At 37.0% G+C, this 12,204-nt stretch overlaps 1 protein-coding gene across 4 annotated transcripts in view; it reads right to left on the bottom strand.

Annotated features, from left to right (window-relative positions):
* The window catches only part of LOC130419762 (extracellular matrix organizing protein FRAS1-like), a 107,508-nt gene that overhangs the window by 46,950 nt on the left and 48,354 nt on the right, over window positions 1-12,204 (bottom strand). For all 4 annotated transcript variants that reach the window (XM_056746726.1, XM_056746725.1, XM_056746727.1 and 1 more), the window contains 7 exons: window positions 11,410-11,544; window positions 9,161-9,304; window positions 7,924-8,064; window positions 7,063-7,203; window positions 5,510-5,677; window positions 2,224-2,364; window positions 1,952-2,095 (listed from right to left, as the gene is read on the bottom strand). In XM_056746726.1, the coding sequence (XP_056602704.1) occupies window positions 1,952-2,095; window positions 2,224-2,364; window positions 5,510-5,677; window positions 7,063-7,203; window positions 7,924-8,064; window positions 9,161-9,304; window positions 11,410-11,544 (1,014 nt within the window). The remainder of the gene's footprint in view (window positions 1-1,951; window positions 2,096-2,223; window positions 2,365-5,509; window positions 5,678-7,062; window positions 7,204-7,923; window positions 8,065-9,160; window positions 9,305-11,409; window positions 11,545-12,204) is intronic.

Genomic DNA, 12,204 nt, shown 5'->3' with positions numbered 1-12,204 from the left:
TCTTTCGAAGCCTTTCCCTGAAAAACCTGAAGGACCGCCATGGAGGGCGGAAGCATCTTGACCCGCAGCAGTGTACTCCCCATGCACTTCCATAAAAAATGGAACCGGGGCAGAGCCTGGCTTTTCACCTTGCTCCGACAACAAGAACCAGAATGCAGGCAAGCATGGCCGACATCGCAGCGTGGACCTCGTCTTGGGCTCTACTGCCCGGGGGCGGGAGCTCCAAGGGGTCTTCCGCATCCGATGTCAGAAGGTCGCTGTTCGATGCAATGACAGAAAGTTCATCCTCATCCATCCGTTGAGTCTGCCCGCTAAGGGACGGTTCTCCACCCATCGGGGACATCAGGTGAGCGTGCCAACCAAATCACCCCATTGCTCGCTGAAACAGTCGACCTCGCCCAAGCTGCGAACTCGCTCGAGAAGCAGACGTGGTTGAGGCAAGCAACCTCTGTCGGACTCAGGGATGAGTCTGTCACAAACAAGAACACAGCTGCGAGACATGCCCATAACTGTGAGAAATTTGCTTTTTTAGATGCTTCATGGCTCACTTCTGAAACTCCCAGGGGATGTCCGCTCAGACACAGGGGGAGTTCTGCTGCACGCGTCTTAAGTCCAGCAGTGCATTCATTTTCACAAAGGGAATAGTTGCCTGACATCCATACATGCAGGTTCTGAACAACAAAAGGATGAATGAATGGGTACCGCCATCTCCTTTTATACCCGTATGCACAGGGCAGAGACTGGCGTGCACATGCCATTCGCAAAGTTCTTCGTTTTTTTTTAATTCCTCTCGGAGATGATAGGTAGTCAAGATCAGACCCCAGTCTGTCTCTCGACACAACTTCCAGAGACCAACTGAAAGTGAACTACAATTTAAAAGCTATGTCAATCTCACAAGTAATCTCCAAAACATCATGATACAAAGCTTCAAAATTAAACAAATCTGACATCAGATGTTTACAAATAATTAAAACTATTTTCTTTTAAGATTACATAACATTTCTCTATATAAACAAGAATATTGGGCACTGGGCAGTGTTATATAAGACATGGAATAATAGTAACAATCTGTCTAATGTATTTATGTCTGTTCATCATAGAAAAACATGGAGACATACTTTTTTTATTAAAGCCTGTTGTCCATAAGGACTAAATCTCCGCTGTTCTGTGAACAGCACTGAGTCTCGGATCATATTAGATTTGATTGTAGAGAAACCAGGATACCTGATCCAGAGTTTGAATTTAATGATTTTGTAGATTGTTCAACTCTTATATCAGCAAAGGTGGACAGAGGAAAGCAGATTACATAAAACAGATGAGATTTACTCCAAAGCCCTGGTCCACCGGGCATCATTTATTAGTCATGTTGAGCTGAGGACAGGCCACCTGCACTCAACGTCTTCGTTTGTCTAATTTTTATGGTGAGGACTAAATCTGGTTTTGTGGTTCCTGCACGAAAACGATATTTTTAACATATAGTTGGAAAAAAAATGGTAGTCAAAAGTGCCCTTGAATGTTTACTTTCCTCCATTCTTCAAAATATCTTCTTTTGTGTTTTAATCTTTCATACTATGGTATAGTCAATGGTGGCCAAGAACTGTTAACAAGCATTTTTCCAAATATATTTCTCTGTGTTCATCAGAATAAAGAAATGAATACAGATTTGTAACAGCTTGAGGGTGAGTAAATGTAGAAAGAGTTTCCATTTTTTGGTGAATTGTTCCTTTAAAGCCCATTCTACAAAAGAATTGTCATATTCTCCTCTTTCTGCTCTTGGCATAGACTCTTCCACAGTACCTGAAAATATCTTTGAACACTAAATCCCCTCGGGGGCTATACGTGGTCATTTGACACCTTACATTGAAGCATAAGGAATGATATGGGAACAAAGGTGTCTCTTGGAAGCGGTTAAGCTATGTTATGATGGTTTGGAAAGCCGATTTTCACTCACCACTGCAGTAGCCCACAGCATTCAGGTACTGGCCCTCAGGGCAGCTGGTTCGACAATATCTGTTATGAAGACTGGCATGTGCCGGACAGGCAGAACAGTCTGCCTTGGACGGGCCTGTGCACTCCTTACATGATGGGTGACATGCTGAAAATAGAGACAAAGAATAAGGGTTTTAGAGCCATAAATCCAACAGCCAACCCCAATTTATAACAAATCTATCAGATTTGATTTTATTAGGTACAATAGGGCTTTTGGAGGTGCCAAAAAAAAACCTTGGCATGTCTGATCTTGGACATAGAAACCATGGGGACATTTATTGATACACTGCTCTTGGTGGAGAACACTGCGAAGTAGACAGGAAGTGCAGTTCTGGAAATTTCCTCCAGTGCAGTCCGAACATGAGGTGTGACACGCTGTGAGAGAAGAGAAAGGGATCATGTTTGAGAATATGTACACTGATTCTTGCCATTAAACGAAAATAAGCAATAATAATAAGCGATAATAAACTATTTAAATATATACATTTAAAACATATAAAACAACTAAAAATCTTACACTAAATATGAATCTGAAGAATATTCAGACTCATCAAAACAATGATATGATGATAAAATACTATTCTTAATCTCAATCTTCATAGCAAACTGAAAGTATTTCCTCTAAAACGCCTGTCAGCCAGAGAGTCAAGAAGTGTGAACGCAGCTGAATGAAATCAGCACTCAAAAATGACAGCTTTTCACCAGGGGTGAAGTCTGGACTCGTCCCCACCACCAACCTTATAACATGAGAGAGATGTTTAGCAGACACATACATACAACACAAAGTTAGCATTGTCTTAACATGATTTGTCTGTTTTGGCAAGTTTTATCATTGATCGACACATACAGGCTTACTTTTTATATCCACATAATTGAGTACGTTGCCTTAAGAAGAACAGTAGGCATACAAGATGCTATCAGAGCCTATCTGTATTCTTTAAAAGACAGAACTAAGCCGTATTTTAATAGAATTTAGGTATCCAATAAACATGTCTGAAGGCTTTAAATATTGCTCATTATTCGTTCAAATGGCATTTAAGCCCTTTGGGGTGTGCTGTGAAAGAAAGTCAGGGAGATAAGAAAGCTACATCAGTCTTTGAGTTGGGCATTGGCAGTAATAGATTGAACTCTTTAATGCTCTCTTAATCGATTAGAAACCATATTGTTTCATTCTTTAAAAAGTTTAGGGAAAAATACTGAAAAGAGGTACTATACAATTATTCTGACATTCATTTTTTTATCTAAAATAATCATGGTAATAAAATGAAATAGTAATGTTATTTTTATGGGGGATATAAATGGAGAAAGGTAAGTCATTTTAAAGGTTCTACCAATTTAAAAGTTAAGATTTCAAGGACAGGACTTGTTTTAATAGTTCTTATAAATATTTATAAAATATTACTTATCATTTGTTAATGCATTAGTTATCATAAACGAGTCCAAAAATATATTTCATTCATTAAGCTAAGGTATATGTTCATTTATCTATTAAATTCACATTAAATTGTGTTTATTTATATTAAATACAGCCGTGGATAAAAGAGATTTTAAAACATACTATTTATAAGTATGTGTTTAGCTAAAATTAATATTTTTGTTTCATTCTGTGAACTAACAATATTTCTACCATATTTCAGATAAAAATATTGTTTCTATTTGCATTCATTTGCAGAAAACTCCTGTCACTCCTGAGGTTTGATTTTGTTGAGATTCAGCAGTCACTCGACTGAAATGACCACAAAACATCTAGAAATGCTGACTTAATGAAAATTTGGAATGGTCTCTTAGTTTTTTCGTGGCTGTATATTGTTTACTGTATATTAACATATATTAATAAAGAAATTCTGAGTTATTGATCATTGTTAGCTTATGTTCACTTCTATGTCAAAAATACTTACAAATTTCCTGTTAAGCAAAATGTGTATGAGACGGTAACAACAGCAGCACTCCATATAATTATTTATGCTTATCTTCACCTTATAGATTGAGTCAGACTAACATACACACCCAGAGAAATGAAAAAAAGGGATATACATGGAATTTCCTCTACATGACATCTGATCATTCAGCACATGAACACATACACGCACTACAGACAAGTAGCCCTGAGGACTCTCAACATGACTCTCAGCATGCTGGTTGAGCACAAAAGACTTCATTGAAGAAAGACTTGTCAACAGTAGTGAGCTTCATCATACGTAATGAACCGTCAGCTGGACACTGTCTCACCATCTTCAGCAACACAGATATATATATTTATAGATATTACATTTACATTTATGCATTTGGCAGACGCTTTTATCCAAAGCGACTTACATTTCATTATCCTATACATTTATACATAGGTATGTGCAATCCCTGGGATCGAACCCACAACCTTACGTTGTTAACGCAATGCTCTTACCACTGAGCTAGGGTTGGGCGTATGGAAGTCGACTCCTGCCAAATTTAAATAAATAAATAAAACGATGGAAATGAAAACCAGATTAACAATTTTATAATGATGTGCCCAGTTGTGTATAATGAAATTGATAATCTGGTTTTCAATTTCATTCTTTTATTTATTTATTTATTTAAATTTGGCAGGATTCGCCTTCCATATGGGCGGATAGCTGACTACATCGTTCATCGCCGACGGCTTACAGCCATCACGATGTTGGGCCGACATCGTGATTCCCCTGCATGACGCAACTTTCGTCATTGGGGGGGTAAAAGGTCATCTGCACATCTTGTCTCCATACGCGTACAGCACCTTCCCAAGACAAATGTTGACAGCCGAGTCCACAGTATGACATTCTCATCTCATAGCCGCGGTTGAGTATGATTTGGAAGCTGGGCAACATTGCCCAACCCTAATATATATTTATATACATATACTGTATATAGAAATCTGATTCAGAAACATTTTTCCAGTCTAACCCATCAGCTTTAGAAAAATGTAATCTGCACCATTTCATAGACCTTCTTCCTGTTTTATGTACAACATCTGACAAGTACTTGTGCTAGATTTCTTTCTCTATAAAGCTCACAGCATGTGGCCAAGTTATAAATATAGAAACTCAGAGTCTATTCTTTGCGACTGTAAAAGCATACCAATGTAAATGTTATGCGGTTGCTTTGAAAGTGAGGTGCAGTATTGATGGTGAAGTCACAGTTTGTCCATGTAAACATATTCAATACGAGTAGCTGTTTTTTGGTTGACATCGACACTAAATGCTTTCTCCTAACCTATAAAAAATGACCCTGCTCCATTCTGCACGGATTTGGCTTATCAATTTCAAAGATACCATTTTCCACAATGTGTTAAACATCACGCACATCAACCCTAGCATATCTGGTTTTACCTATAGAATCTTCAAACCTTTTCAGTCTTGAAGGATTAAGTGGTGTGTCTTTCAACAGGAGAGCATGCAGAGTACACCTATTATCTTGGAATTTTATCTGTTATAATCTGGGAGCTACTGAGGATCTGGAGATACGTGCATGTGTGTATTACCATTTTCATATCTTGTTTGCTCACCTCTGCAGGTCAGATCTGGGTCAATGTAATGCTGTGGCCTGCAGGCAGACTGACAGGACCCGTGAGAGACGTCTTCATTTTGTGGTTGCAGAACCTGCTCTTGTTTGACACAGCATTTGCAGTCTGAGGAATCAGGGCCCACACACGCCCTGCAGGACACATGGCACCCTGCACAGAGAGAGAACATGTGCTGAGATAAAAACAAGATGCAAGATGCCAACAGAACATTTATAACAGAATCAATTTGTTAAACCAACATGTTTGAGACTTTCTTAAAACGTTGTTGAAAATCAAACTAGCAAAACATGCATTTAATAATGTCCTTTCTATTTCTATTGTTGGCACCATTAGGGAAGGTCCATTGGGCTGAGTCCATTGCTCCCTGGTGAGGCTTTAGAGAGTTCCTTTTGAAGTCTCCTATGAACTAATAATCTGTATCTACACACAGAACCTCCAGAGAAGGTTATCTGTATTCGGGGCGCACACTCTCTATCCCGCAATGCTGCACTGATTGATGTACTGGGGAAGGGGACAGCTAGTCCATTAGTGCCACAGGTAAGATAAAAAACAAAAAACACTCAACCCACGTGTACGGGGTATATCTTTATGAACTTTACTATACGTGATCTGCAATTATGCTATTCAGCATCGCAGTAATTCAACAGACAACCTTCTTGGAGGACCTTCAGGCACATTCCACCAAAGTGCTCGTAGAAGCTAACTGGGGTTCATTTCTGACAAATGCTATCCGACAGCATTGTATGATGTAATATTAATGTATTATGTGTTCGGTTATGATAATTCTTTATGATAATCCTTTATAGGCACCACACAGCATCTGTTTTACTTCTTTCCATCCATAGACTGGAAAAAATGACTTTCTTACTTCGTTTTTTTCTTGTTTTCCAGTAAAAATGTCAACAAATTCTTGAATCAAGAAGCATTTTCTCGATGAGCAAAATAAGTCAAAATAAGTCTTGTTTTAAGGACAAATTCACTGAAATTTCATATTTTTTACTAAAAACAAGCAAAATGAGGTAAGAAAAATAATCTTGAATCAAGGGTTACAACCCTTCTTAGTAACCCCTACACAATTCAAGATTATTTTTCTTACCCCGTTGGTATTTTTTTTGCTTCTTTTAAGCACAAATTCACTGAAATTTCTTATTTTTTGACTGAAAACAAGACTTATTTTCTTAGGTCAGTTTGCTCATCAAGAAATGCTTCTCGATTCAAGAATGTTTAGATATTTTTACTGGAAAACAAGAAGTAAGAAAGCCATTTTTTGCAGTGTACCTCTAAACCTCAGTAGATCCATTTATCCCTCCTTTCTTTCTCTTTCTCTTTCATTTATTTACTGGGAGCCCATGGTACTAACAATGCATACAGTATCTTAATGTTGAATGTCACTTATTTTCAATCAGACCAAATCAGTCTTCAATTTCAAATTTTAATTAATAGTAATCTTTAGGATAGTACAGTGTGGTTTATCCATTTTCCACAATATCGTGGAATAACTGAGTAATATCAGAGGTGTAAAAATGTAGTCATACTGTGACAGTGGCCGTCCCTGGAGAACAGGCCCTCTCCACAGGACTCCACACACTGGCCTTGGTTCAGGAAGAGAGATCTTGGGCAAGAGATGCACTGAGACACAGTGGGACCTGAGCAGGATGCACACAAACTGTGGCATGCTGAAAGAAATAAAGTAGGGACAAAGTTCAGGAAAGGAATTCAAAATGTCTTAAGTTTTGGCTCTGTGATACTTTTGCTACATTCTGCCACTTTTCAAGATTACGCAATTACTTCAAATATACTCAAGAGATGTTAAAATTGGGATTAACTAAATTCAATATCAGATATTTTCACTACACAGTTATCGTGGCCAATTTTGTTTACAATGTTATTGATTTTTTTTAAAGAACTTAATGATGCCTCCTGTGAAATTCATTTTTGATTTGGTTTATTTTGTGTTTTGGCTGTTATTTGGTTAATAAATCACACTCAAATATTTTATGTAGGGAGGCAGAGAGAGTGTTTGTAACCATTTTTACTGAAAAATGCCAAAAATTATAATGGGTGCTGAATATTTTGCAATTTCAAGGAACGTTTAAAATTAATTATTGTCGATAATCATAGGTTTTTAATATCACTGTTATTGCACTGCTGTATATTGTGACACCCCTAGTATAAATATATTTCTTTATATGATCATTGCACATGAATCGAATGTATCAAAGCCACATATGCCACTTTTTTATGTACGCATACTTTTTCTAAAAAAAAAATGTAGGTAATATAACAGAACCATATAAGTTATTAAAGACTTTTCATTATGTTTTTAGTTTTCAGTAAATATAAAGTACTGTACATGGATGTTAAACAATCACTTTTTGTAAACAATCACTTTTTACCTTGGCAATGGCCATGGTTGTCCTCGTAATACTGTGGTGGACACTGTTGTACACATTTCCCATGATGCAATGCATGTTCTGATGGGCAGGTCATGCAGCGAGGACTGCCAGGTTGACAGGTCGCACAAGAAGGGTCACAAGCTATAACAAGAAATTATATTAAAGTATATTATGTAATAAATTATAAATCCTTGATTTTGATTGGTTGAGCAGCGTTCTAAGCCGTTATAAAATACCCAATTTGTAACTGCTGACTGCATTAAATTGTCTATGTATCACTGTGCCACTGTTGTTGCGTCTCTGTTGCTTAGCTTTGCTATGAATATGGAATAACCGTTTTATAAAAGGAATAAGCCCTGCTTCGAAACTTCATGTCATGACTAACAACGCCTTTAAATGTTAAATGCACCGTAACCCACTACTTCATGGGGATTTAATAATGAAACAAAATAGCATATATAACAAACAAAACTAAAGTTTGTTAAAGATCTGAAACGACATTAAAAAACTCTTCATGTCTAATAAACGCTAATCAAATAGCAGTAACAAAAGCATTCGTGCCGGAACAAATAAACGATCGCAGAAAGGCCTCAGGACTAACTGAAATTAGCATGCCAATGCATTATATAAACAGCTCGACTCATAAGCTATTTTTGCTTATAGTTAGAAACCGAAAAACTCAATAAAGACATGCGCAGCATCCCTCAACACAATTCTCACTTATGATAAATAGACAAGCTGCCTCTGTGGTAGCTGTAAATTTCTCCCACTCCAGAAAGAACACTTAGAGTGTTATTCTGCATTTGTAGAAGTGATGTCTGGTTGAAGCTTAAATATCTTCCTGGTGAAATTTATAGAGCGTGATCTTGCCTCGAGAACTATAACAACCAACAACTATTCTAAGATTTAACCGAAAGTGCTAGGGCCAAGAAATGGGCAAAAAATGGCATTAAATGTTGAAATTTGACTTGTAACAAAACTATCATACAATTGTTATACTTTATATATAATTTACTATATATATATATATATATATGTTTATACATAAATATATTTTTTTATTCTTCATATATATTTAACGAAAAAATATATATATTTTTGTTAATAATAGATAGTATTATAGAGTGCAATATATAAGACATCCTACATTTAAAATGACATTATATGGAAACATTAATGACCAAACAAAAACATAGACACACAAAGAATGTGCTGATAAAAATTGTTCCTATCATACCATAACAGCTGCCTTGACTAGCGTAGTAGCCAGGGCCACAGTCTGTAACACACAATCCATCCTTCAATAAGTGAGAGGGGTCTGAACATGTCAAACAATCCTGAGGCCCCGCCCCCTGGCACGACAAACAGGAGTCATGGCAACCTTAAGAGGAAGAAGTCAATAATCTGTTCAGAATCAACAAGGTCACACATCTGTCAATTCTCACAAACAAACAAAAAACAAGTATGTTGCTTTATGTTCTAGACATGTTTTGGTAAAGATTTATTTGTGGAAGAAGAATGGCTTTGACTTTGAGAGAAAACACATCAGGTAAACAAGAGCAAAAGAAGTCCTTTCTGTTGTGATGAAACAAGAGAGAAGAACATTCTCCCATATTCACAAGGTGAATGTTCTGAAGCAGATACACACAACCATTTACTGTATGATAAACAACACACGTATAAACAAATCGCACACACACAAAAAAACCACTTCACATAGGCTTCTGTGTATCTAACCGAGTGCCTTAAGATAGTATGCTGAGATCTAAAGCTTAAGCACCAAACACAAAGCCATCCTGAGAATTACATCTTTATTTATTTCTGACCATGAATTTCATAGCTCAATTCGAAAGGATTGGTGCTCGATTGGATTTTGGGTGAACGTAAACTTAAAGTATAATTAACCTTTAGAAAGAGGCGCACTCAATCTCAGCAAAATTACTAACCCGTTCCACTCAAATATTTCACTTTACTACTAAAATATTATCATCATAAAGGGACAGAGAGAGGGAGAGATAGAGATAGAGAAAGAGAGGTCTCCGGGACTCTGAGGACTATTTGAAGAATAAACAATATTTAGAAAAAAACATATTTTGTATATGTTGTTACATTAAACAAAGAGTCATACATTACATCGTCATTTTTACTTTATTTTGGCACTAAAGTTTTTTATTTATTTATAATCAGAGTAACAAACAGGCTGAATGTGTTTGTATGAAACGTCTTGTCAATGCAAAACTCACAGGCATAAAGTTTATGGGCGTGGTGGATTGTTGTTAAAAAACACACACCTCTGCTCAACAACCTTTGAGGTGTCATTCATGTCTTTAACACTATAAAAATAACACCATGTCTCTAACACTGGGTGTCCAATATAATGGTAGGGCTAAACTTAGCAAGCAACACTGAGTACATGTTTCTGTAAACATCTTAAATTTTCATAAAAATAAAGGAAAATAAAAACTAGCTCTAATGTTTTCTCACGTGGTAATCCAGTCCTCCAGATTATGAGTACAAATACAATAAAAATTGAAAAATATATATATTATTAAAGAAGGATGTATGAATATGTCAGAAGACGTCTTCTTTCTTTCTTTGTGTGAGTGTGGAGCTCAGGATTAAACTAATTCTGGGCACAGTGCCCAGGGTGGAACAAGCATTCACCATTTACACGGCCTGTCTCCGCACACACACACAAACTGGCACCAAGCTGGCCCGAAACTTTGAGAAGCTGGAAGAGTACCAAAATATTTTGACAGCCAACAAGAGAGTGTGAACAAGAGAGGTTGGTAACCATATTTATTGGGTTTGGATAACGTTGGCATGCTTGAAAAATGATGGACAGCAGACTTTTGTTTATCTGTCTGCAAAACTCTTGAAAGTTTCACATGGCTTTGTGCAAGCATGAAAAACAAAGAAAGGAAAGAAAGAAATTTGCTTTGATTTAACAGTAAAGCAAAGTCCCTTTTTGCAGATTAACATTTGCACTTAGCTAAGGGAGAAAAACAAGAGGATGAATGGTTATGACACCAAAACAATAAAAACGTTCCATATTCAATCCCTTGGTAGGGCTCAGTTTCGCTAAATCCACCATAATGGGTTCAACCTAAGCGGGATATTCCTTCTCCATCTTGTCTCTTTAAGAACATTAAAGCTCAATCTATGGCAGGGGTTTATTAAAGTGTGAAATTGAATGAGATTGGAGACCGGTGTAATTGCACAGTCAGTACTCTCAGTTTCACAGTACCAGATCAGTTAACAAGTCACCAACGCGTGAGACTTTCCAGAATAAATTGCTACAGTCAGAAAGCTTGTCAAGACCAGGTTACCGTATCTTTAAGTTAATTCCTATGCAGTGAATAAATGAACAGCGGGTACAGGTGAAATATGAGTTTATTAGCAAAGAGGAAATGTGCCTTCTTAGAGCTTAAATTATAAAAGTACAGAAGTAAAGAGTATAAAGCCAAAACAATAAAAGTGACTTACGGAGACAGCGTGTGTGGTCCTGGAAAAGACCTCCCTCACAGGTGGTCACACATTGCCTGCCACTGAAGAGAAAAGACCCACCACACGCTGTGCATTCAAAGTCATTCTCACAGGTGGCACAGGACGGCTGACAGGCTGGTAGGAAGAATACAGGAAATGGGATAAAGGTTAGGGGGGAGACAGTTTGTGAAAGCATAATTAAAACACAAGGACGAGAAGTATACGTAGTATATGTATATCTTATTTATTTCTAACAAGATACAAGTCATGTTGCACTTCGTGTTATCCATAACGTTGACATTTTTAAAAAGTGTGTTTAATATTTTTTTCAATAATAGAAACAAATATTAAAGAGAAGAGTTTTGTTTGGTTAGACACGAGATTTGTCAAATGATGCTTTAATCCTGTGGAAGCACCACTAGCCCTCTAATAAGAGGGGGAATTCCAGTATGTGTTTTGACTTGTTAAAATGACTGTTACACAAATAAGAATTATGTGCATGTACATACACATACACCAAGCCATAGGATTGGATATTCGGATACACATCCATAGCTACCTGGATGGCAAGTTAAAGCACCAAATGTGCAGAGGATTTAAATACCATGGTGCAAAAATACCAAGAGTCAAACAAGAGCGAAAAGGGAGTGTTTGTTCAAACGAAAAAAACGTTTGAATAAATATTCATACCCTTAATGTAGAAGATGGTTAAAGCACCTTTACAGAATCAAATTTTTTTGGGTATGATGTGACAAGCTATACACATCTGCATTTGGCAATTTTCTGTCATTCTTC

The sequence above is a fragment of the Triplophysa dalaica genome, chromosome 4 (assembly GCF_015846415.1).
Source record: "Triplophysa dalaica isolate WHDGS20190420 chromosome 4, ASM1584641v1, whole genome shotgun sequence".
Lineage (NCBI taxonomy): Eukaryota > Metazoa > Chordata > Actinopteri > Cypriniformes > Nemacheilidae > Triplophysa > Triplophysa dalaica.
Note: the sequence above shows the minus strand (reverse complement) of the source record. Positions and strands in the feature narration are given on the sequence as shown.